This window comes from Apostichopus japonicus, chromosome 3 (assembly GCF_037975245.1).
Source record: "Apostichopus japonicus isolate 1M-3 chromosome 3, ASM3797524v1, whole genome shotgun sequence".
In the NCBI taxonomy this organism is placed as follows: domain Eukaryota; kingdom Metazoa; phylum Echinodermata; class Holothuroidea; order Aspidochirotida; family Stichopodidae; genus Apostichopus; species Apostichopus japonicus.
The window spans coordinates 11609132-11634965 of NC_092563.1; the positions used below are offsets into that span (position 1 = coordinate 11609132).

The 25834-nt window shown below is 37.4% G+C and overlaps 1 protein-coding gene across 1 annotated transcript; it reads right to left on the reverse strand.

The window, feature by feature from the left end:
• Position 1: 1 nt before the first annotated feature.
• On the reverse strand, positions 2–16659 carry LOC139963442 (uncharacterized). Its single transcript, XM_071964214.1, has 4 exons — positions 16248–16659; positions 2816–3668; positions 1757–2023; positions 2–1079 (listed from the first exon to the last, which is right to left on the reverse strand). The coding sequence occupies exons 1-4, from the start codon at positions 16339–16341 to the stop codon at positions 1055–1057; spliced, it is 1239 nt and encodes a 412-aa protein (XP_071820315.1). The 5' UTR covers positions 16342–16659; the 3' UTR covers positions 2–1054.
• Positions 16660–25834: the final 9175 nt, after the last annotated feature.

A 25834-nucleotide genomic window follows, 5' to 3' on the forward strand; every position in this document is an offset into this window, starting at 1 on the left:
ATTTGTTGTTCTTTTTTATTGTAGGCCTACAGTCACAGCAATTTCATATGTCATGCAAAGGGAAGGAAAGTAACGTAAAAACAAGAATGAATTAAAACCAAAGAAAGAATTTTCGAATTGAAGTAAAATTTCTAGCTACAAATTGTCTGAGTGAATTGCATTACATTCCCGGCTATACGACACTATGTCCCTGTACTTAAATAGGATCATACTGATCTTATGCTTGCACAAGCCCCGAGGTGGTTTTTATTTATTTTTGTCTATTATTTTTTTTCTAGCTACTAATACCTTGTACTAAAACAAGAAAACCGGTCTACGAGGTATATTTCGTTAAGTACATCTAAGAGAGAGAGAGAAACGAATTCGTATAAATGATCGATACTCACTCACTGGTATATCACAATATTACAATATTTAAAACAATTAAGGGAGCAATATCATAAAACAGAAAATATCGGTAGTTATTAGTCAGTTATCAGTTAGGTGAGAATATTTACAGACTTTGCCAAAACGAATGGAAGTAGATATCATTATGTGATATGGACAACCATTGACAAGATTACAATACCCTATCAACCATACCACGAAGGCCTTCAATCTTTAGTCTTGTTTAACTTTAACTGTTACCTTCTGGCAGAGAATATTTATTATTAACACATACTATGACCGTCAATTCATGGAATGTTCTTAACAATTACAACAACATTATTTTTGGAGCTTGAAATTGGTTTGTCCATCTGGGCATCCCCAATTGCAAGACAGGTAAAAAAGAACAGCCTACTTTAAAGTTCGTTTTATCATGAATAAACTAATCTAACATTAAATTGCTGCAGTACTATCGAGCCTCGCACGTGTAACCTATACCTACAACAGGAATCAACTGTCGAGGGTTAACACACAATAAAAGATGGCTTGATATGTTGAACGAGATCACAGCTTAAATGTTAGTTACTTATTTTACACTGCTATTCCTAAATCATTCATTCTGGTCAACCCTGGCTTTTTGTTTCCATGTGGGTTGTTCATATTCTACAATAGAGTGAAGTGGAAGACATCACCAAGTGCACTTGTGGAAAGTTCTAAGTATAAAAAGGTATAAATTAATTAGTCAAAATAAAAATCATTTTTTTGTGCATATTTACAAGATAGAAGAAAGAAAGAAAAAAAAGGTAGAAAACTTTACATCCTATGGTTGGAGATATTTGAACACCACTTTGCATGGAGGTTTTCGAATGTTTTAGCTCCACATTACGCTATATGTTAGGTATTTTGTGATATAGGCACTAAATGGGTTTCTCGAACATAGCAAACTTAAAGCAGTTGGTTACGACTATTATAAAAACCTGGTGGAATCAGCTGCCAGTCGTGTTAGTGACTTCTGAACAATTTGAGGGCAGTATTAGTCAATGCATAATGAGTTAGGTCTGCCGTGAAATACTTGCTGTCTTGGCGTTATTGTTGTTTTGAGAAGTGCATTAAGGACTGCACTAATAGCACCATTCATATATTGTGTATATATATATATATATATATATATATATACGCCGATGGTATTGACATGTTGCGAAACGTCATACTATTAACAGTCGCTCGTTAAACAGTTCATACAGCTGTATGGAGAGCGGTTTGAATTCCGTTTTGTATCTTTCATAATACAAAGAAATTTGGTAGTGTTTGTGAAGTTATGAAGTTAAAGAATTATAGAAGGCCTACACTAAAAAGACATTTTGTTTTAACACCTTACACAATCATTTACCTGATACGGTTGCACGAAGATTCAGTATGTTTGTAAAGATAACTCTTCAAAGCAAACGCTTTATTGCATTTCGTGCACACGTATGGTTTAACTGTGGAATGAGTCTGAACATGAGCCCTCAGATTAGATTTATCAGCAAAAGCCTTTCCGCATTGAGGGCATCCGAACGGTTTCTCCCCTGTATGTGTACGGATGTGGCCCTGCAGTAACCATGGCCGGCTGAAACATTTTCCACAAATGTTGCATTTGCAACTTTGCTTGTGCGTTCTGATATAAAAGAAAATGGAAATTATTGGAAGGTGAAAATTATGAAAATATTATGCTTGCGTGAATACGAAAGCAATTCCTTCTTCTTCAGAAATGCCCTCTTTAATCAACGAATTTGACCAGATTATGATAGGGTATGTGTGCATACAGCTGGCGAGAAATGTTGCATGTAGTGAGGATCCACAATGTAGCATCACAACTTATTCCTGTCTTAGTTTACACGTTCTGATGCAACGAAAAGGGGCCAGTGAAGGGAGGTATCATACCGAATAAAATTAACATGTGTACCCTAACTTCTTATACACCAAATCAATTTCCACATACAAGTTCTCATATTTCCTGTTTCCACTAAGTCGCATGAAAAATACTGCATTCCTATGAAACGTGAATGAGGATGGACTTGTTTAGCACTATTCTACTGTTGTAGGACAGTTTCAATGGAAATAACAGAACTAGCGTTTCTTATTTGTCAAACTGTGTTATGACGTAACGTGTAAGTATTACAACACGATATCCAGAGAACCTGGCTATACTTACATAACTGAGCGGGGAGGGGTTGTGTACATGGGAAGGGTGGGAAGAGAGACTTTGTCATTTCATATGAATCTTAGTATGGTTATTTCTTGATTGTTTTATAATTGTTTCACACTTTTGTTCCGTATAACGTGTGTCAAATCCGTCATGCCACTCCGTTATCCAGCCTTTCAATTGACGATGCACAGGGACGTGGAAACTTGTTTAACAACATAAAAGTATGTCTTAACATCATTTTGACTCAGTCAGGAAAATTACCTTATATGCATGCTGAGGGCTGGCATCGAAACATAGACTTTGTCACAATGAGGACACTTCTTGGCTTTTTGGTCGGTGACACTCCGATGGGTCTGTCTGTGCCGGGCTAGGTTGCTAGATGTGCTGTACCTCTTACCGCACTCTGGACAAACATGGCCCTTCTGCTTCGTAATCCTCGTCCCCTCTGTGACTAAAAATTCATCTTCGAATTCTGCTGTCTTTAGAGGACTTGTAGCGTGGTACATTGATTCTTCAAGTGTGTGGTCTATGGGTGACCGTTCGGCATAGTACTGTCGCGGTAGAACCTCTGGGAAAGATGCTTTGGTCGGAGTTGATGGCGTGTGGGACGAATCATCAGCAGTCGGTACAGTCCCTTCCTTAGGACTAGAAGCCCTGCTACTATTAATGAAAGCGTCTTTACTAAGATTAAGAGCTTCTTCAGCAGGTTCTTCTTTTAACTGCAACCCTGAAGAATATTCTCTGTTGTGCCTTTCCTCGATATTTATGGGGTTCCCTGTTTCTACGTTGCTAGCTAGATCTGACAGCAAATGAAGCCCATGTTCGGCTGGTACGCTGGTAGCGGGTCTATAAGAGGGTCTATGAAGGGTCACCAATGGAATTCCAGGTTCTGATTCAGGATCAATTATTGGAAAGTGATAGAAACCTAATCCGTAACCGGTTTGGATGTGCTTATCGACCTTTAAGTACCTGGGATCTTGCATACGCTGAATCCACGTAGTGAAAGGATATTTAGCGTGTTGTCCTACGTGTTTGGCGTGATGGCTGTGGGCCAAAGGTACAACGATGACATTTGCATGAACATCGTCTGGAACTCCCCATCGACAAACGTCATCTGAAAGAACAAAAAAATATTTCTTTCATTTCTTTCATTATAGCGTATGCATAAATGTCATTTTTGAGCTTCTTCGTTCATAAGACTGCTTTAAATCATGCCTTGTAAGGTTTCATTCCCCAATATTTCAGTGACACAACTATCAATTGCATTTTCGTCGAAATCGTTTAGTTAACATCTTCGAAAGACTTATTATCATATTTAGTTTACAATATTTGATCCGTACCGTAGTATATGGTATATACTCATATATATGTATATACTTCCAAGTAAATCATGGAAAAACTGGTTATGTGATTGGACAAACTGCTGATAGATTACTTTGTTATTGCTATAAAAGAAAAACCATTGAAATGAACACTCAGATTATGAATTAAGATCTAAATTATACAGCCGATCGATCCTCGTTACTTTTCGTGGCAATGTTGCCAGATACCACTGATCGTCTACACCCAAGTATGCAATCTGGGTAACTTCTTGTGCAAAATTTAAAAAAAGAAATGGTATTTACGATCAACTATTTTACCCGCAACGTTCCAGGTGAGAACGAAAATGAACAGTGTGACTATTAGACGTATTAAATTTAATCCGATATGAGTCCGAGAGTCCTTACTTTGCGACTCCAAGTCGGGCTGGTTCTACCATGGAGGTAAAAAAATCCAGATTTTTACCTCCATGGTTCTACACAGTCGAGTCCGAGTCCATTACCACTGTTTAGATAATGTCCGACCGTCTGTTAGTCAGAAGGAAAGTACCGCGTTGCTCATAAATTCCCAAACCAGGGCCCCGTTCCACAAAGACTTACGCTTGATCTTAAGTTTGATCGATCGTGCGTAAGTCAGCTGATCGAGCGTAAGTTTGATTTTGTGGAACGCTACTTAACGATCGAACTTACGCTACGATCAATCGCATGAGAATCGAACTTAAGTTTGATCTTAAGATCAAGCGTAAGTTAGTCTTTGTGGAACGGGGCCCAGGTAGGCTAAGTTTTGTGAATTTAGCAGGTGACACTCGTCAATTCTACAGTGACTGACTTACGAAGTTTTCGTTAGTTATATGTAGACATTTCTAGCTCAGGTGAAAGCGTTCAGCTGAGCTATAGCGATTCTGCCGAGATTCTGTCATTTTTTGCCACTGTGTTTGAATGACTGCCATGTTGTCATTTTCCATTCGATTTGGCTGAAATGTTGTCAGTGGTTGTGTGAGTTAAGGTTTCAAATTTGCTATAGCAAATACCTGATATTAGTATGTATATGGTTTGGTGTGTATGTGTGCGTTGCATTCTTGTACCACCCAGTGGCGGAGATTTCTTGTCAGAAGTGGGGGGGTTGCAGGCCATTGATGAAATAAAAAGTCATAACTGCTGGCTCACTATCTAAGTTGAGCGCCACCATAAGTTGGCGCGAAGTGCACAAGAATTTTTTGGCAAATATTGCCTCCCAGATTGCAGTAAATGGCACTGCCCAGGCCTTGAAAAGCTGCATTTAACCAGGGGCGTATGCAGGATTTCCTAACCCGGGGAGGGGGGGGGCGTATTAATATTTAAGCGGAGCGCCACCATTGGTTGGCGCGCAGCGTACAAGCAAATTTCTGGTTTTGGTAGCCCCAGATCACCGGAAATGGCACCTCTCGGGCTTGAAACTGACCAACCATATGTACACTTTTGCCTGAGAACCAAGTTTTTTCCAAATACTTTTTTTCTCATCTATAACCTTTTTGAAGATTGTCACCAGTCACACATCATGTTCGACTTCATCACATATCCTGTGGATCATTGCTTTTGTAGGTGATTCTTCATCGCGGCCCACAATATCCGTCAGCCCCACTGTTCAGAATTTCAAAATTCACAATTCTCGTGAATAAATTCACTTCAAAACATACCCATAATGTTACACAAAATATCATCTATGGACAACCGATATAGAAAAACCTCCTTCAAACCCTAACAGACGGGTCAAAATTGCACGAGTATGATGAAGTATGATGAAGAATGTTGGTTAGGGAATTTTCGAAAATTCAGACGGTTACTAAAAAATTTCGTTGAAGGAAATAAAAATATACCAGATATTTCCAAAACCGAACACTACACACATCGACAGTTTTGAGCATGGGCGCAGATCAGTCTTGGATAATGGTGGGGACGCGTGTCTGTTCTATGACACTATCTAAGCGGAGCGCGACCATGGGTTCGCGCGTAGCGTACGATTTTTTTGGGCAAATATACCTCCCAGATCGCCGGAAATAACACTTCCCAGACCTAATTATGCTCCTAAACCTCCCTAAGTTTTAGATCTCATGGCTTAGAAATTTAGTTTGGAGAAATACATGGGCGTCCGCAGAAAGAAAATCAGGGGACAAATAATCCAAGTAGACTTTTGTATATACGATGGGTCTGGGTTCCTCTCCCAGAAAACAAATATAGACTGCCGCAAATGCGATTTCCGTCCTATATTTAACAACTGGATAAAATACAATAAAATGAGAACTGCTGCATGTCATTTGCACAATGCTGGATCAAACTGCGCCAAAGTTCAATACAGGGGAACTTGAAATGCAGCTATTGGTCAAGACAAATTGGTGGGGACACGGTATATCATGTCCCCACTACTGAAAAAGTTGGTGGGGACGCGTCCCGCTGTCCTCACCAGGATCTGCGCCCATGGTTTGGAGGCTGTTTATCGTGGAACGCCATTTTCATGCTCACTGATATGATGTGATATCTGCTGTTTGCTTTACAAATTCGAATAATTTTGTCACTGTTCCTCTTTCTCTTCCCGTTTTCTTGCCGTATTTTCTACTCCATCCTTTTCTCCTTTTCTCTCTTTCTTCTTTTTCTTTTCCTTCCTTCACCTCGTTGAAGTTGGCAAGTGTATACAGTTCCAAAGCTATTCAACAGCAACAAAACGTTATTTTGTGTATGTCTGTTGTGGGGTGAAGTTAGCGCTATGAGCTACAAGTTCCAATGCGCAATGTGGGGGAAAGGGGCTAGAAATAATGTGTGGGTCAATTCCAACTCGGTTTTCGGTCGTTAATTGTTGATGTAGCCTACCAGGTAAAAGGTTGAAATTACTTTAACATTTTCAAATTTAATAATTTGATTTATTATGCCATTTGGAGCACATAACATAGGCTATAACAGAACATTACTGGCAAAAACTAGGGGGGGTTGATTGTGTGGGCCAACCCCCCCTCTTCAAAAAGTGGGGGGGTTAAAACCCCCCCAACCCCCCCTGTTTCTCCGCCACTGGTACCACCCATATCTCTAAAAGTGTATCAATGGAAACCCATATACTTTGCATGTAGGTTGTCCATATTAGGTAGGGACCTTATTGATTTTATTGGAGGTCAAGAGTCATCTGACGTCAACAGGATAAAACAGAGAAAACCTTATATCTACCTTATCCCAAGAACAGAAACAGATAGGTCAACCATTCTGAGTTTTACAAACCCCTTGATATTAGTTAAGGCCGAAGTCATTTGACGTCAACTGGCTCAAATGTGAAAATGTTGTGACCACCATATAGCTAAGAAAGTGTAATATTGACAAGTCTCCTACTTCCATGAGAAGGTGTCATTTTGGGTATAAAATAATGTTTTATTCATCAAGGGTGAACAGTATCTGCAGAACTCATATAAAGCGATGTCATGATATCGTACAATGATAACATTGGCTCATACCCTGTTAACGATGAAGTCATCCATCAAATACAGTGCTGCATTCTGGTTTAAAGATACTACAAAGGCAGCTCATGCAGCAGAACACAACTTCATTTAGATGCCCCTATCCTTGTGTGGCGAAGTTATCTCAATCAATCTGGATTTATTCGGGATTTAAAATTTGCAGCCGTTTGTTTTAATGTATTTTTAGAAGACAATTTACACTGTACGTTGCATTATAATGCGAGCTGTTGCTGCAATTGATACACTATCGGGCATTGGTAGCGATGAAGCATGTTTGACCTTTTTATACAGCTGCGCCAACAAAAACAATATAACTGAAAACCAGCACACAACAGAGTTTTTAAATTTTCAAAGAGATCACACGCCTTTAATGTTCCTCCCAGCTCAATGCCACCTGCTGCCCAAGCATCCTCGTTGTTGTACCGAGCCTTTGTTAGGAGACCGCTGGTTGCTTCAGCGTTGGCCGCTATACGAACAAATAGCAGTTGAAGCCCCTAAGCTTAGGCTATAGCCATTAATTTGAGGCAATGAAATACATTCAAAAATACGCAATGGGAATATTTTAGCTCAATGAGATGTACAAATTTGTGTTTGCACTCTCTTTGTTGCTGCACAGCAAGAGGGTATATCGCGGATCTTCGCGGATGTTCAAAAAGTTGGTATAGGTGACATACCAAACAAATTAATGCTTACTTTGCTTCGTTTAGCAACTGGACGTTTCAAACAGATTCGGTTTGCTAATTTAACTATATATTTAGCATTGTTATTTTAAACAAGAAATAAACAAGGACGAAACCAGTCGTGAAGTGAAATTTTTTAGCGTAAAGATCTTTAATATTGTCCTATACATATCATACCACCGTCCGAAAAACGCCTTGTGAGCTTTGTGATTTAAATATCATGCATCAGGATAAGGACAATGCTACGCCTGGGTGTTGTTGTCTGAAAGCCAAGTAAGTTGTAGACTAGGCTGTGTAGTCTCGTGGCTTAATTTAATACTAAAAACATTCAAATGCTTCATTGGCTACAGCTATACACGGTGTCGAAGGTAACTACGTTCAATGTTCGTGTATGCCTGTCAACCTCAATGATGCGATATAATGCAACTGGTTAAGCATCACCTTTGAACTCCACCACGCAGCATCATGTAACCAGAGTAAGAAGTACAGGCTAGCTCAACAGGTCCTGGCTATAACGCCAGTCGTATGTCAGTATTCACCATTCTGGTAAACATCGATATAAAACGTCTTTGCCCTCGGTACTATTGCACGTGTTTATATGTTTGGGGTCAAATCAGTGATAATACAACAACTGTGCTCCCTCCTGCAGTGTTTATTATCAACGCCACGTGCCATGTCAGTTAAAAAAATCCTCGTTATATAGTAAAGGTATAGGCTCGTGAGGCACACGCGACTGATGCCCATATAAGGCACTCACCTCTTGTTGTCTCCCAGAGCCTTAGGTTGGGGTCGTTCGTTGCTTTATCGATGTCTATAAATTTGAGATGTTATGGTTTAATAGGACAGATAGGAATGCAGACTTGTGAATCTGATCAAATTCTTTGCATTCTGGTTTAACTGATTCGAAAGGGTTCTTTTCATATACCAAAGGAAAGTGAAAATTTGATAAAGATTAATGCGCAGACAAAAGGGAATAGGTCAGAAAATTAATTGTCGAGATTAGTGAGTTTTTAAGTATCGGAATTCTTGAGCATAAAAGGAAGAACTTGACTTAAATAACGTTCCGATCATGGAACCCTGAAACTAGTGAGAAGGAGAAACGAGGCATTATTTTTTGGATACTGTCTATGTTTGGTTTCATCGCCCAACATATCTGAAAACGTTTACATTACGCATTCCTGATGTAGCATAGCTTCTACAATGGTTAGTGTCATAAATTGAAGTACGCATGCTCACAATAAACCGATTCACTGTGAGGTTGACTTCAACTCATCTGAGATTTGGAAGTCATTTATATTGCAGACTCTAGTAATTCACTTAATCTGTTGTCACTATAGGGTGAATGTATATGATTTTTACAGGGCTCGAATAGCTATCATTAGCCCGTTATACTCTCGTTGGTTTAAACCGTGTTATCAAGTCCAGAGAGAGTGATTCATACAAACATGGTGCTTATTTGAAGGTTGAAGTTTTTTGAAGGGTTTGGAAGTTGGTAGTCTTACCAAACCAACAGATAATTACCAACTTTTGATTGAAATTGATCAATCTGAAAAACCATCCAGATATTATCTGCCACAAAATAAGGCTTAATTAATAGAGGTCAAATTAGATTCAGCACTTCGTCATACATCTATAACTAGCAAATACAATGTTCTTATGCTATTTTCATGCACTGAAAAGCTGTTTCAAAAGTCAAATTAATGACTTTCATTGGTATGGAATTAAATTTCTCGAGTAAAATCGAACGTTTATGAAAATCTACTCATAATATTCTGTAAGAGGCCGTTTTTGACGGCTATTCACACATTCCCTTATCTGAATTTCAATGCGGTGATGGTAGAGTCATTACTTATAGTAAAATGGGTGAGTGGAGGCATTAAAATGTATGCCTCTTATGACAAGTGAAGCACTTGATAGAGCCTACTTGTTCTGTCGTTTTCTTTATCAATAGAACTGTTTTATCCAAAGATATCCTGTAGTAAAAAAAAATTAAAAAATTGGAGGTTTGTACTCATTCCATAACGCAGCTGTCGTTTAAGAAGATTGTTGTCTACTTTAAGGTGAGCTTCACTGCAAGAAACTCTACGTACTTAGTTTAGCTTAGTATTTCCCAAGGGCTAGAGAGTCGATGTAGGAAGCTCAATTCAACATTATCCATTCGACAATAATTGAGTGAACACCGGCAGTATCGAGCCTTTTCGATGAGTGTTCTGAGAACTATGAGGTAGGCGTGTAATAGTCACACACCAATTCATGTTCTCGGAGTCGCCAATTTAACATCCCTATATATGGGACGGGTGATATCTGACCACTTACTCATATAATGAAGGTGACAGCGCCCGATTCATTGTCACTGTAGTGCAAACATGATACGGAAGTTGATTTGAAACCATTGACAGAACAGATCCAAATCCCATTTCACAGATCAGAAATACCAAACCCACGGAAGACTCCGTCCAATAACACTGCAAAGCAGCAAGTTTGACGGGATTTTGAACAGGAAACCTAGTGGTTACGGGGCGGACCCGCTAACCGCCACACCACAGCTTCACACCCTGAGGTATTTTCTCTAATCTGTTCATACGAAGTCCTTTAACTTGTTGAGGCACCTTTGTCTTATACCGAAGAGTGAGGGAACAACCCTACAACATATATTTCTCACTTGATAGTGATCAACGGGGGCCACCCGAACCGCTCTCTTCTCTCTCTCCGTAGTTCATGCCAGGCTTGGTCGAAAGCAATTCGCCGATGGACTCGCTTTATGCCTATGGGCGCGTGACAGGTAGCCAAACACGACTGAACCCCTTACCAAATATGGTCTAATAAAGCAACCCAGATCTGGTTCGCGTGCCTTCGTGTAATCCAACACCACACAGCGCGTGCAGGCTGTCACAGCGCTCAAGTGGGCTGATAGATGGTTACGGCTTGGCTGACACGATAATCCCTACTGACGTTTGGTGTTAGACTAAGGTCGTATGTCAATGTAATCGGCTCAGGTGCGGTTTCATCGACCGGTTCCAAACATGGAAGTATCACAACAATAGTGTTACAAGTTGATGTCAGGAGAATCCGAAGTTCTATATTAATTACCTTCACGATATCGTCGAGTGTGAGCATAAGGCCTATACCGTACAAGCAATAAAATATCATTATTAGATTTAACGATAGAATTTAGTCCGTCTTATTTCAGCTGTTTCACCTTAAACATTCAACCCCCCCCCCCCCAAAAAAAAAAAAATAAATTAACATGTGTTTAAGGTACAATAAGCCTATTATTTTTATGATTTTCAAGTTTTGAAGTTCTATCAACAAGTTTTTAAAATTGTCGATTTTTAAAGCAAAACTTTATTTCTCTCATTCAGCCACTAATTTCACCTTTATAGAGTGACAAATTAAACATATACAATAACAACGCATACATACATACATACAAACACACAAACTTGCGCATTAGGTATAATCATAATGCATGCTTACTTTATCAAGGCCTATATGTATTTAATCCACTTAATTATGTTTTAGCTTGTGTTTAACTCCCACTGTATCGACCGCGACGGTTATTAATGAGCTTATGCATACTACTGTGTAAGCAGGCAATTTTACGTCACAAATTAACCGTTAACACAGGAAAAAAATATGTTTTTTTTTTGGTGGCTTTATGTCTTTTTGAGAGCAAGTAGGCTCAATAGGTATGTTGATTAAAGTAATAAGGACATAATTCGCACGTTTAACGCGCCTAAGATCTGGGACAAGATCTGGGGGAGGGTTACATTTAGAGGTTAGCGTGAAAGTCAAAGGAGATCCATTGTCCTTTGAAGTATGTGTCAAACCCTTGTGTGGAAGGGCGTGTGTTGGGGTCGGGTGGGGTGGGGTCGGGAGGTGGGGGTAAACCGCCAGTGTTGTTTTGTAAGGTTTCTGTAATGAAATAAATGTTCAGTAAAATATAAAATGATATAAATTAGCAGCAGCATAGCTGCCATTACATAATTGCATCATGGAAAAAGTAAACCGAGTCATAAGAACAAAGAGATCGATTTAATAATTAATTAATTAATTATATCTCACATTTGATGTTACTGCCAAACAAACGTGTATTACCGGACCTTGATACAATATACCACACCAGATTATGTTTTTTCATCTTGAGATCATATAATCTGAGCTCCAATTGGGAGAAAAACCGACGACATGACTCACGACATACCAATTATAGCGACCATGATGGAAGACACGTTGCCCAGTCGATATGATAACCTATAAGAGTTCCTATGTAAGGAAACCGTAGCAACGTCAATAAACAACGAACCAACTTCAGGTAATATTCAACCATCTTTGGATATCCCTCAATTAAGCGGTCTCTGCTTTTACAGTCATTCGAACAATAGAAATACAGTGTCATTCAATTCATAAAGTCACAATCCTCACAAAACCCATGTAATGGTCTTTGTTGTGTTATATCGTAACTAGTTCCTAGTGTATGTTTATAGATTTTTGTAGCATATATTATGTTAGTTTGGTGCGTCTTTCATTCTAAGAGTTTATATTACACGCTTAACAAGACTGACCTAATTGTACTAGGAAATCAAATAATGGTCAGTGGTGTTTCAAGATTAATAGCGATTTTATTGCTACGCTCACAGCATTTTCCAGATAGTTCGGACACTTTGTATTCAGGTTAGTACCACTCTAACAGTACATTCACGTGTCGTGCCAAACTTGTAATGACATTATATGAAGATTCAAGAAAGTATACTCTATGAAAACTATATATGAGCAAATTTTACCATGCTCAAACATGGGACTAATCCTGATGGCCTTAAGAGAATAGCGAATGAGCATAAGTGTATAATAAGTTTATTTGTGGAAATGTTAAGCTGCCAGGGTAAACTGAAGTAAACAGGCAAAACAACCATAACGCAACAGGACTCACCAATCAATGATCCGATTACGATCAGAACCAATGGCTGCTAAAAGCCACAATTAGACATTATAGAGTACAACCTTCCCTGACTGTGAGTAACTAACAATTCAATGCGAGCAACAACGGTTCGATCACTCCTTAAGCTCGAGGTGTCGACCGTTTAATCCAGTTCAGCAAATTTCGTGTTCCAAAAATTGAATAAAATTGACTTTTTTCTTCATGAATACGATTTATGAATTATGTTTACAATTGTACAAATATTAAATAAAATTAATGTGAATGGGAGGACATCTTTTACATAATATAGGTTTACGTGGAAGCGTAACTTCGATACAGCTTTAATTTGAATAGTAAGACAATATAATTTAATGTTTTCAGTTCCTGCCTTTGCAGCGTAAGGGGTATAGGCACTAAATTGTGTAGCAGCTTGTACCTGTATATAGCATTCCTCAACCTGACGAACCACTTGTGACCATACTCAGATTACATTTCTCAGTCGCACATCGACTCTCTCACTTCGGAACATTCTTTTTACAATACACACAAATAAGGCTACTTCGCAGCAAAGGAAAATAATATCCACCACTTTCATCACCTCTAAAATGATTTCTGACACTTCATAAAGACGATCAAATAACAAACCGATATAGGCTACCTTTCCCCATTGGTCTCATTAGGCCAAATTTGGTCTCGTTAGGAAGTTTTACCCGAGAAAATTATACCCAATTTGGTGGCATTTAAGCTTGCAGTGATCAGCTGGCAAGAAGGTGGGGGAGAAAATGACATAAAAAGAACAAAGTTCTCAAGCCCATGCTGATCAGAGTGAAAACTCAAATAACAGCATTCTCACGCTGGCTTTAAGATTTTCATGAACAAAAGTCAAAATAGAGCAAATTCAGCCTTGGAATAAGTATTGCTTTGAGGTAAAGGTTTGTTAAGATTCGCGTAATTCGATAAAATGTAGGATATAGGAAGAAAGTTCCAAATTGCGTCAATGTTAAATTAAAAAGTAATGAGCTAATGATTAGAAACACCCTTGCATCGGGTTTGTTAATTTGTATCATGCGGTTTCGTTCCAACAAAGGAAATTTGTGTATTTCAAGAAGGAAAAAAATATAGAAAACTACATGTTGAGTTGTTTTTCTTTCGCAAAGCGGTAGCAAATTATTTTGCTTTTTTCTTGTGACATGTCGGTAAAGTTTACTTTGCTTTCGGTGTGGGCATATGGCGATGAATGCAGAGCTTTACTTAATATTACGAAATTAAACTGTTCGAGATATGTAAACGCGCATTTTAAGTCCATTTTGGAGGCATTAAAATACAAGTATGCTACGTTACGATATATATAAGATGGCAGTAATAAAAATACATTAACAGTGGATGTATAATCTACTTCAGTATCAATGGATTGGAGTCAATCTTGTCTTTTGACAGCTTATAGAGAAAGACGAAATGATGGTTTAAAGGAACATCGAAACTTAAGTTCAAATTATGATGTCACAAGCATTGAGAAGGGTCAACCCTTTATATGACAACTTTTCTAATGGGTTTGTGAGCCTAATAACGCACTGAGCCATTTACTGGCGCGGAAATGTTCAAACAAGCTTAATGCCAGGGTGAGGTTGTAGAGACTTTGGATGGACTGTTAGGATAGATCTGGCGGAAATGGCTGGCGATGTCAAACAGGATCCGCCGTTTCTGGTAACAATTTAGCTTGAAACAAGTACAGTTGTAGTGGGCCGCTTAAATATCAAATGTTTGACATTGATTGGACTTAACGTAGAACTGACAACGCACACTTTCATATACATATGTACAAATGAAAAAACACAAGAAAAAAAAAAGAAGAAAAAAAAGTGATAAATATTCTGAATTCTCTCTATATCACACGTATCTGAATTTGTATCCGAGTCTCGTATCTGAGACTCGTATCTGAGTCTTAGTCTGTATACACCCTGAACAACTTACATAGTCTTAGCAATTGCTTTTGATAGTTGATGTCAAATACAGCAACTAAATTTAAACAAGTTGTCACAGACAAAGCGGTTCACTGACTATTTTCCGGCATGGTAAACAAGTTGAACTGCATTGAATATCTTTGTCCATATTTATGAAAATTTTAATAGAAAGCCGCCCGAACATGATAACGAAAGTCTCTGCGCTACGGGTGATTTCGTTTAATTAACTTTCAGGTTGAAAACACTTTTTTTTTCAAGCTACATTTTTATAACAATCGTTTCCATTCTAATGCAAAAGACAATTGGCAATTGCTGTGACCTATGAAACGTGTAATAAATGTTTTCAATCGCCTTGTACTACACTTAAATTTGTCTGAGAGATTGTTCAACTAAGAAAACATACGTAATCCATTCAATTAAACGCCGTTTTAATGTGCAGAAAAATGTTGCACTCGAATCGGCGTAACTTTCTCGATAGGTATAAACCAACATTTCTTTAAGCTCAGTCAATGCAAAACACATGTTGGCTCCGGGCTCTACTTTGCGAAGATAAAAGAGTATACCTCATATAAATAAAGCAGTAAAACTTATAACACTAGGTTAGCAATTTGTCTTAAAAAATATAAAATCTGCTCTTTCTTGCAACAGTACAGGAAGACTAACTGTTCTTACAAACTTCAGCAGCATTTAAAGTCAAGAGTACTAAATAGTGCCAATACAGTACATAATTATTCATTTTGACCAAACTTACCGTTGAAAAGTGTGAGTCTTTCCATTACATTTTAATTCATTCAACTTTACTGCATGCAATTGCCATATAGGAAAACATTTTATATTGTAGTAAATTATGAGATTGAAGGTCTTTGACTATATATTATTAAAAATCAAAACATTCTTAATGTAAAGGGCTTCGAGGTGTTTATGGTCACATATGTTTGAAGTCTGCCATGCTATTTCTAATTGATACAGATACCACGCAGCGAATAAGTGCTCTAGAAAATTTGAACAAGAAACAAAACAAACAACAACTTGAACAACAATGCGAATATTTCTATGTGATTAAGAATAAATATGAAACAAGTGTGGCGTTTAATGAAGATACGTATAACTTTATTTTCAGTCTACCACGTATTCCATAGCACCATTGTTGCCACTAATAGTAATATGCTAGAGTCGTGTACAGGCGGGTATAAGCCTTTGTACGGAAAACTTGGTCAAGAAAGGGACATGAATAACCTTAGATATTACGTAAATTATGCGACAGCGAGTTAGCCGACAATGACCCTTATGTATGTATGTAACACTGCAGTAAAGTCATTCATTCTGGATAGGAACTTACCTTTGTCTTCTGCTGCGAAACAGTCCCATTTCTTTGACTTTGGCAAAGCTTCGATGTGGTGAATTGGTCTTTTTACAAGGAATGAACGAGGCATAGTAAACGTTTTACCCTGAAACCGTCGTAAAAGCAAAATGAGTTTGCACTTGGTAGATATATCTTTGGTAAATTGCCCCTGCCGCAAGAATTGCACTGTCTGTATAAAATGAACGTTATATTGCTATCGACATTATCTTTTCCTGACTTAGCGCGAGTCTTGCAGAAACAATAACTAGCTGCCAACAAGTGTTTGTAACTTCTAGCAGTCTGCCGTGGCACGCGCCGAGGTCGCCGCTCAGTATATGATGACGGAATAGTTCAAGACCAATTACCGCGTCTCAGGAACGATGTGCGGTGTAGTCGAGTGGGGCGTGTTTCGCAGGTCTGAATGAGCGATTAGGCCGCTGTTCGTATATTATATACGCTCAAGGCTGAGTGGATTGTTTCCCGGTGGCAGGCCACAGGTATTTTACCGATGAGTGTCCCGTTGGGCTGAACAAATCCGTACCCTCTTTGTTCCCCGTAGATGCCTTTGTTCGGAAAGGGGTTCGCTACCTTGTAGTAGGCTAAGCATTAGAATGGGATATTGAAATGGTATAATTACAATACCATATTAATTATTTAGTATTTTTGGGGGTTGAAGTTCTTTGAGAGTACATAGTTTGAAAGATATGAACCAATCAAACAACTATTCCATACTGTATTCAGATTGTATGATTTGTGACAAACTTTTCTCATTGAAGGGAAGCTTGTAATACGCTGCAATATTTGCACGTTGTAGCTGTTCTTGAGTTTATGTTATACCTTTACACATGACAACACTATCGATATTTTCTTTTCTGTCTTAAGTTCTAAAACTTTGAAATAGAGTCTAGTACCTATTGCGGTAAACATTTCAAGTATTTTTGTGTTTTAAAAATGTATTTAACGCCACTGTAGTCGAATTTAATTGTATTTATCAAGTCAATATAATGGGAGATTAAAACACGTTATAAGTTAGGATATAGGAGTAACAACATGTACCAAGTCAAGGTACTATGTATGTCAAGAAGAAACATGTACACTTCAATATAAAAGGTTAATAGTAAACAAGTCAAGATATAACAATAATGTCACATGTCTGTAATACTGAAAATGTATTTCTAGGGTTTCTTAAATAAAGAGAATCCCTAAAAAACATTAACCTCACAAAAATTACATAAGACATAAATCTACACTTCAATGTATACTTGTGTAAACATGTATATATATATATATATATATATATATATATACTCATGATATGTACCTTAGGTCGACAGTTTATGGTAAAAAAGTGTACCTTAGGTCAACAGTGTACCTTAGGTTAGATTAAATTTAGTGTGTAAGTCAATGTAACTGTCGACCTAAGGTAGGATCCATAGTTATATATATATATATATATATATATATATATATATATATATATATATGTATATATATATATGTATATATATATATATATATATATATATTTATATATATGTATATATATATATATATATATATATGTATAATTGAAAACGTAATGAGAAGGAAAATCCAGAACAGTGAACAAACGTCCAGCCTCAACCGGGATTCGAACCCGGGCCTCCCGCTTTGTTCGCGGACACCCTAACCAACTAGGCTATGGACGCTGATTGTGAGGTTCGAAACCGGTAAGAAAGGTCGTAATTTCACTATAGGCGTTTGACACCTGTATCGAACAATACTAGTTCTGTTTTGGTGACATATTTTCCCTTACTCTAGAGATCAACCATGATGCTAACCAACTCGTAAATCATTTGTGATTCCTAAAGCCGGATCTCGAAAGAGATACTTTGAACAGGCTTTATGTTAATAAAAAGGAGGTAAACGATATATATATATATATATATATATATATATATATATATATATGTGTGTGTGTGTGTGTAAAGCGTGTGATGGAAATAACTATCCACCATTCTAGCTTCTCTGTCAAATTACGTAACGATGTGGTTTTATAATCTTTATTTAGTACAACTTCTTACATAATTTTTACTTTTCACAAGAAGATAAGGATTTCTCTTTTTCCGTTGCAAAGGAAGTGGTCTTGATTTTGACAGACAGATGTAATCAAACTGACTCACACTGACAAGGTGTTACTAATTATACACTGTATCTGTCTAAGCTTCACTTAGATAACGGTCTTCGTCGGCAAAACCTCGGGTTAATTCATTTTCGGGTGAATGGACGCTTAATCACCAAATATTTGTTGGTAACACATGTTACACTTTCCGTTTCATCACAAACAATGTGTTACCAACTGGCTTGTTTATGTGCTGTCAGTGACCTGGGCGGGGAGGGGGAGGGGAGGGTAGACTCTTCACAGGTTTTCGGGTTCCATGGTACCAGAGTTGTTTTAAGAAGCAAATTAAACTTTTTAATTTTTAATTTTGATGATAGAGACCCTAATCATGACCGAAAGCTAACGAAACCCTTGCTTCATTTGTGATATGTCATAAAGGTCTGATCAGGCAGGAGTGATGATCTCCTTATGGTATGCCATATATAGTAACACAAGCAGACGAAATCCCTCATGCATGGTCTTAAGTTTGTGGTTCGAGTTTTCATAGTGAAAGTATGGAGTGTTAGCTCTGAAAACAATGTGTGTATTATTTGAAGATAAAATGTTATAAATATTTAGTTAATAGTGAATACCCCTTCTATATTAATGAACAGTGTCAATAAATTGTGAATATGCTATGGAATGTAAATGCTATAAGGCTATGAGGAGATGAGATGGGAGACGGGAGTGATGTTCCCCTTAAACATTCGGCACTTCTGGACATATCACTGGGATCCATTAACAAGATGAAAACTAGATATAATCAAACTGGTCTGGTATGGTATGGTAACACAACTATAGTGCATTTTTGAAGAGTGTTACGTTTACTGTCGTCCACTGCGAATCTCTGGCAATAAACCTAATTAATCCATACAATAAAAACTTCGGCCAGAGGGCATATGCAAATTAGTAGGCCCAAGTATACATCTGTTGTACCTGTACTATACAATCAATACAAGCTAACAGTTGTAAGTCGCTTATCGAGGTGTTAGTCTTCGTGACATGTAAGACTACAAATAACATAAACCCTGTTGACCGTTTCGTAACGGGGAGGGGTGGGGTTACTGCATAACCAACTATAATACAAGCTTAGCGTGAATAATCTCCTTTATCTGGTTAAACTGTCCCTTCAACGTGTCACCTCAATAATGACGATAATATTAAGACATTGCATCAGTTTCCATCTCTACTTCTTTGTTGATATTAAGAAGAAGAAACAAAAGCCAGGAGTGCCCCAAACAGCTAAACTGGAATTTCAGAAAGAATTTGGCCCCTTACGTGCCAAGACCTTTATCTACGAAGAGCTTTCAAATGTACTGAATAGCAACAAATATGTTTTTAATAAGTTCAGGAGAGGAAATTTTTCAGACAGATGTGATTTATTTATGTCACTTGCACATACACTTCTATAATATGACGTCAGTTGCAGGGATTATTTATTTATGTTACTTGCACATGCACTACTATTACATGACGTCATTTACAGGGGTGATTTATTTATGTAATACCTGCACATACACTGCTATAATATGACGTCAGTTGCAGACGGTGATTTATTTATGTAATACCTGCACATACACTTATATAATATGACGTCAGTTGCAGGGGTGATTTATTTATGTTACTTGCACATAAACTACTATTACATGACGTCAGTTGCAGACGGTGATTTATTTATGTAATACCCGCACATACACTTATATAATATGACGTCAGTTGCAGGGGTGATTTATTTATGTTACTTGCACATAAACTACTATTACATGACGTCAGTTGCAGGGGTGATTTATTTATGTAATACCTGCACATACACTTATATAATATGACGTCAGTTGCAGGGGTGATTTATTTATGTTACTTGCACATACACATATATAATATGACGCCAGTTGCAGGGATTATTTATTTATGTAATACCTGCACATATACACTTCTATAATATGACGTCAGTTGCAGGGGTGATTTATTTATGTAATACCTGCACATACACTTCTATACTATAACGTCATTTACAGGGATTATTTATTTATGTTACTTGCACATAAACTACTATTACATGACGTCAGTTGCAGACGGTGATTTATTTATGTAATACCCGCACATACACTTATATAATATGACGCCAGTTGCAGGGGTGATTTATTTATGTTACTTGCACATAAACTACTATTACATGACGTCAGTTGCAGGGGTGATTTATTTATGTAATACCTGCACATACACTTATATAATATGACGTCAGTTGCAGGGGTGATTTATTTATGTTACTTGCACATACACATATATAATATGACGCCAGTTGCAGGGATTATTTATTTATGTAATACCTGCACATATACACTTCTATAATATGACGTCAGTTGCAGGGGTGATTTATTTATGTAATACCTGCACATACACTTCTATACTATAACGTCATTTACAGGGATTATTTATTTATGTTACTTGCACATAAACTACTATTACATGGCGTCAGTTGCAGACGGTGATTTATTTATGTAATACCCGCACATACACTTATATAATATGACGTCAGTTGCAGGGGTGATTTATTTATGTAATACCTGCATATACACATATATAATATGACGTCAGTTGCAGGGGTGATTTATTTATGTTACTTGCACATACACATATATAATATGACGCCAGTTGCAGGGATTATTTATTTATGTAATACCTGCACATACACTTATATAATATGACGCCAGTTGCAGGGATTATTTATTTATGTAATACCTGCACATATACACTTCTATAATATGACGTCAGTTACAGGGATTATTTATTTATGTTACTTGCACATGCGCTACTATTATATGACGTCAGTTGCAGGGGTGATTTATTTATGTAATACCTGCATATACACATATATAATATGACGTCAGTTGCAGGGGTGATTTATTTATGTTACTTGCACATGCGCTACTATTATATGACGTCAGTTGCAGGGGTTTACTCAGACGGTGTACATAAGTGGAAGGGGGGAGGGTGGAGGGGGAAAACCAATCAATTGTTGTAAGGTTTTAGACAAGTCACAATGTATCCTAAAGTATTAATCGTTGATTGCGAAGGGAAAGATGGGACACTTTAGAAATTTGTTTCCATCTGCAGGAATTTCAAGTACAATTCAGCAAAGGAAGACAGCCTATTTCTTTAAGTATAGTTTTAAGTAACTTCCCTCACTAAGGATGATAAATATTGTATTACTTTCTATAAGTACATACCTGTTAACCTGGTTGTTAAGCGATACTTGCGGCTTTGTACATCGCCTCACCCTGTAACCTCCAAATATCAGACGACACAGAACGTAACAAAGTAGATTCACATGGAGTTGCGGATATGTTTTCTTAACATACGTCAAAGACTTGAACAAAATGACTTATATAACCGATAGGGGTTTACTTGACTTTAGAACGTTTTGTAACATCTCCAGATTTCGGGCACCAACTATATATGGTTCTCTTTGGAAATCTAAAGGTTTACACTTGTTCTCTATTTTTTCTTTTGGAAGGGGACCGAAGGGAGGGGGGGGGGTGGTGGTGTTATTGTATCATCTTGACATTATTGATGATAATTCACCTGACACACTAAAGATGAAAATAGGTGAATTTCTCTTTGTTGTTTGTATATACAAACGTTCTGAAAAGATACAAAGTAAAACAAATCTTCCGTTCGAATGGACTGTATCAAATGACATACAAATCTCGTAATGGACGTTACCATATTTGTCAAATATATTTTGACTTCGAATATACTTACAACCCCTCACCCTTATCGCGCCGTTCATGTAACAAGAAACCATCGGCTAAACCTTGAAGTAAATCATAAGCCCAGTGGTGGATCAAACGTGTATATATAAACGTTTGTAGCTTTACCCTATTTCGTGCAACTGGTCTTGCAAGTGAATTACTGGTAAGTAGCATACCATTCCCAATAAGGCAATGTGAGACGTTCACGCTGAGCGATACAAGAGCTTGTCATCGGATATGTACGGGGAAGCAATTCCCCTAATTGCGCCTTTCATAATAAAGGTGCTTGATGGCTATGAGAAAAATTCAAAACACGGAGATTTTTTATATGTCATCTATAGAATATTTGTTTTTCTGTAGATGGTTTATGGATATCATATATGATAAAACACGGGCATGTTTTACAACAACCTATTTTATTAAGATTTGTTTTGAAACCTATTGCTATAAGTTCAAAACTGTAAATCCTTAAGAAATGTTGGGAGTGATACTACATATGTATTTTGATAGAGAAAATTGATTTCTCTCAAGGGAGGTGGAGAAGAAGTGGATTAAATTTCATACATTAGATGCCCCCACTTGATTAACCAAATGTTCTTTCTGGTGGCACTAGTCTTAAGTCTCTAAATAGTCCTATAATCATGAGCAAACTCCAGAATAAGAAAGCGTTGTGCAAACTTATAGAACTGATATTGTTTGCACATACGATGTGACCTAAAGATGGAGGAATTTGTGTAGAATATTGTGTATGCTTTCTACTTTAATGTGTGACTTCATATATTACTTCGGAGCATATACGTAACGAAATTGCAGCAGTGGTGCTAGCTTCCTTCTTAGAAGAGTAGGACTGACCTAACGATGCGGCAGAGAAGGATCTCGAACCGAGCGTACGCAGTGCTAAACGACTGGAAGCCAACATGCATGCATTGTGAGATGAAGTGGTTCATCATCACCAGGGTTTACTGATAATGATAGTACTGTTATCATTTAGTGTTCCAAATCTTTCTTAATGTTATGTAGGCTATATGTACACCAGGATGCTTGCAGTGAGTCGGCTTGGCGATTGAGAGCCTGGACACAGTGAGAGGAGTGGTCTTGCGCCTTTCAACAGTCTGTAAAGTTTTTGAGTTCGCTATGCCCATGTTGGTTAAAATATTACTTTGTTCGTTAGTATTCCCAGCTTATCATCAAAACTAATTGACAAGTGACTAAACTCATCAAGTAATTACGAAATCTTTAAAAATTCCTTACAGCGCAATAATAAGTCCTAAATTTCGATGGAACTGCGATTTATTAAATTAACGTTCTTTAGCTAGATAATAAACATCAAACCTTCTTTACTGGACAGAGTTTATTTGTCATACGATTACAATAATACAAATTATTCAGTTTATACCGTTAATAAAACAATGTATTTGTTCAGCAAGCGGATAAAAACGGATGCAAGAAAGAATATTCCACAATAATATAGACGATCATGGAACCCCCCCCCCCCCACCACACACAAACCCATGAATACGAACAGGAGTACCTTGTTCGACCCATAGAATGGTATTAAAACCAGCGGGGAGCGCAACCGAGCAACGGCTTTTGTTTTGTAGGATGGGCACCGGGTTTCTCATGGGGGGGGGGGATGTTGGGGGGGGGGTGTCTGTGTTTTGTCGTTATCCTACGACAGTTTAATTATGACGGATTTATTGGACTTGGTCACATGAAAGAGTGAAAGAAAAATTATTACTAGAGAGAAGAGGTTGAGGTATTTAGGGTCTTGTATTATCTCAATGGGCATTCAAGGAGAGTTTCTTGGCAAAAGTTACCCTAAGGAAGTCTGCTTTATCGCTGTATGAGTGAATGAGAGAATGGTAGAGGGAGACTGTAGAAGTAGAGGTGCGTTGACAAGTGTGTACTAAGATAGTTACTGTTGATATGCCATCTGTAACGTCAATTTTCAAATGGAAAACTACTTTTCTTCGGATAGTATTGGCAGTGGTATGGAGTATATTGTTGGTTTTCAATATGAAAATATCATCTGCATATTGGCTTACTTTACAGCCTAACATTGGATTGAGAAGCAGGTCGTTGACTAAAAGGGGTAAAGAAGAAGGAATAGAACAACGAAACTGGGGAATGCGGTTTGAAGGGGAAGGTATCGGACAGAAGCCTATTGTAGAAATCGCGAATAGACATAGATTCAAGAAAGGAAGACAAATGGCGGGTGAAAATTTCAGGAGCAAATTAAAGTTACTTATAATTGATACGATTAACACCAGGCCTTATAGAGAGATGGATGGGAAATCCCGGTATTGGGAGGACAGTTGTAAGAAATAAGATGTAAGTTAATTACTGAGGATTTGGACCTCCATGACTTGAATGTTGTTGAAATTTTGATTAGGGATTAAATTTGTATAAATGTTATCTGTTATCAATGATGAGAACACCGTCTTTGCTACGACTGATGTCTTTTGTAAAATTGTTAAAGTTAGGGATGACAAGGTGATAATGAATACTTAGTTTTTTATTTAGTGGGATTATGTCAGAGATATGGAGGTGTAGAACATGTTTGGGAGACTCCAATGGATGGTGTTTATGTAAGACGGAGAATTTTGAGGTCAGTGTGGTTGGGGGAGTACGTGCCATCTTCAGATGAGGAAGAGCTTAATATTGAATGTGGATTGAGACCTTTAAGAGATATTCAGTGGTGGGGCGTTTTAAGCTATTGGTGTTTAAGGGTGAGGATTATGAGGATGGATTGGCTGAACAAATCTTGAATTTTATTTTGAATGTTAGCTTTTCTTAAATAAATTGAATTAATTATTCTGCTATTGCATTGTTTTCTTTGTTTGTTTTGTTGTTCTTGATTTTGATTTTGCGAATGATTTTAGTTTCATTTATGCATGTATGTTCTTAGTGTGGCATGATTTTAGTGACATTTATGCATGTATGTTCTTAGTGTGGCATGATTTTAGTGACATTTATGCATGTATGTTCTTAGTATGGCATGATTTTAGTGACATTTATGCATGTATGTTCTTAGTGTGGCATGATTTTAGTGACATTTATGCATGTATGTTCTTAGTGTGGCATGATTTTAGTGACATATTTATGCATGTATGTCCTTAGTGTGGCATGATTTTAGTGACATATTTATGCATGTATGTTCTTAGTATGGCATGATTTTAGTGACATTTATGCATGTATGTTCTTAGTGTGGCATGATTTTAGTTTCATTTATGCATGTATGTTCTTAGTATGGCATGATTTTAGTGACATTTATGCATGTATGTTCTTAGTGTGGCATGATTTTAGTGACATATTTATGCATGTATGTTCTTAGTGTGGCATGATTTTAGTGACATATTTATGCATGTATGTTCTTAGTGTGGCATGATTTTAGTGACATATTTATGCATGTATGTTCTTAGTGTGGCATGATTTTAGTGACATATTTATGCATGTATGTTCTTAGTGTGGCATGATTTTAGTGACATTTATGCATGTATGTTCTTAGTGTGGCATGATTTTAGTGACATTTATCCATGTATGTTCTTAGTGTGGCATGATTTTAGTTTCATTTATGCATGTATGTTCTTAGTGTGGCATGATTTTAGTGACATTTATGCATGTATGTCCTTAGTGTGGCATGATTTTAGTGACATTTATGCATGTATGTTCTTAGTGTGGCATGATTTTAG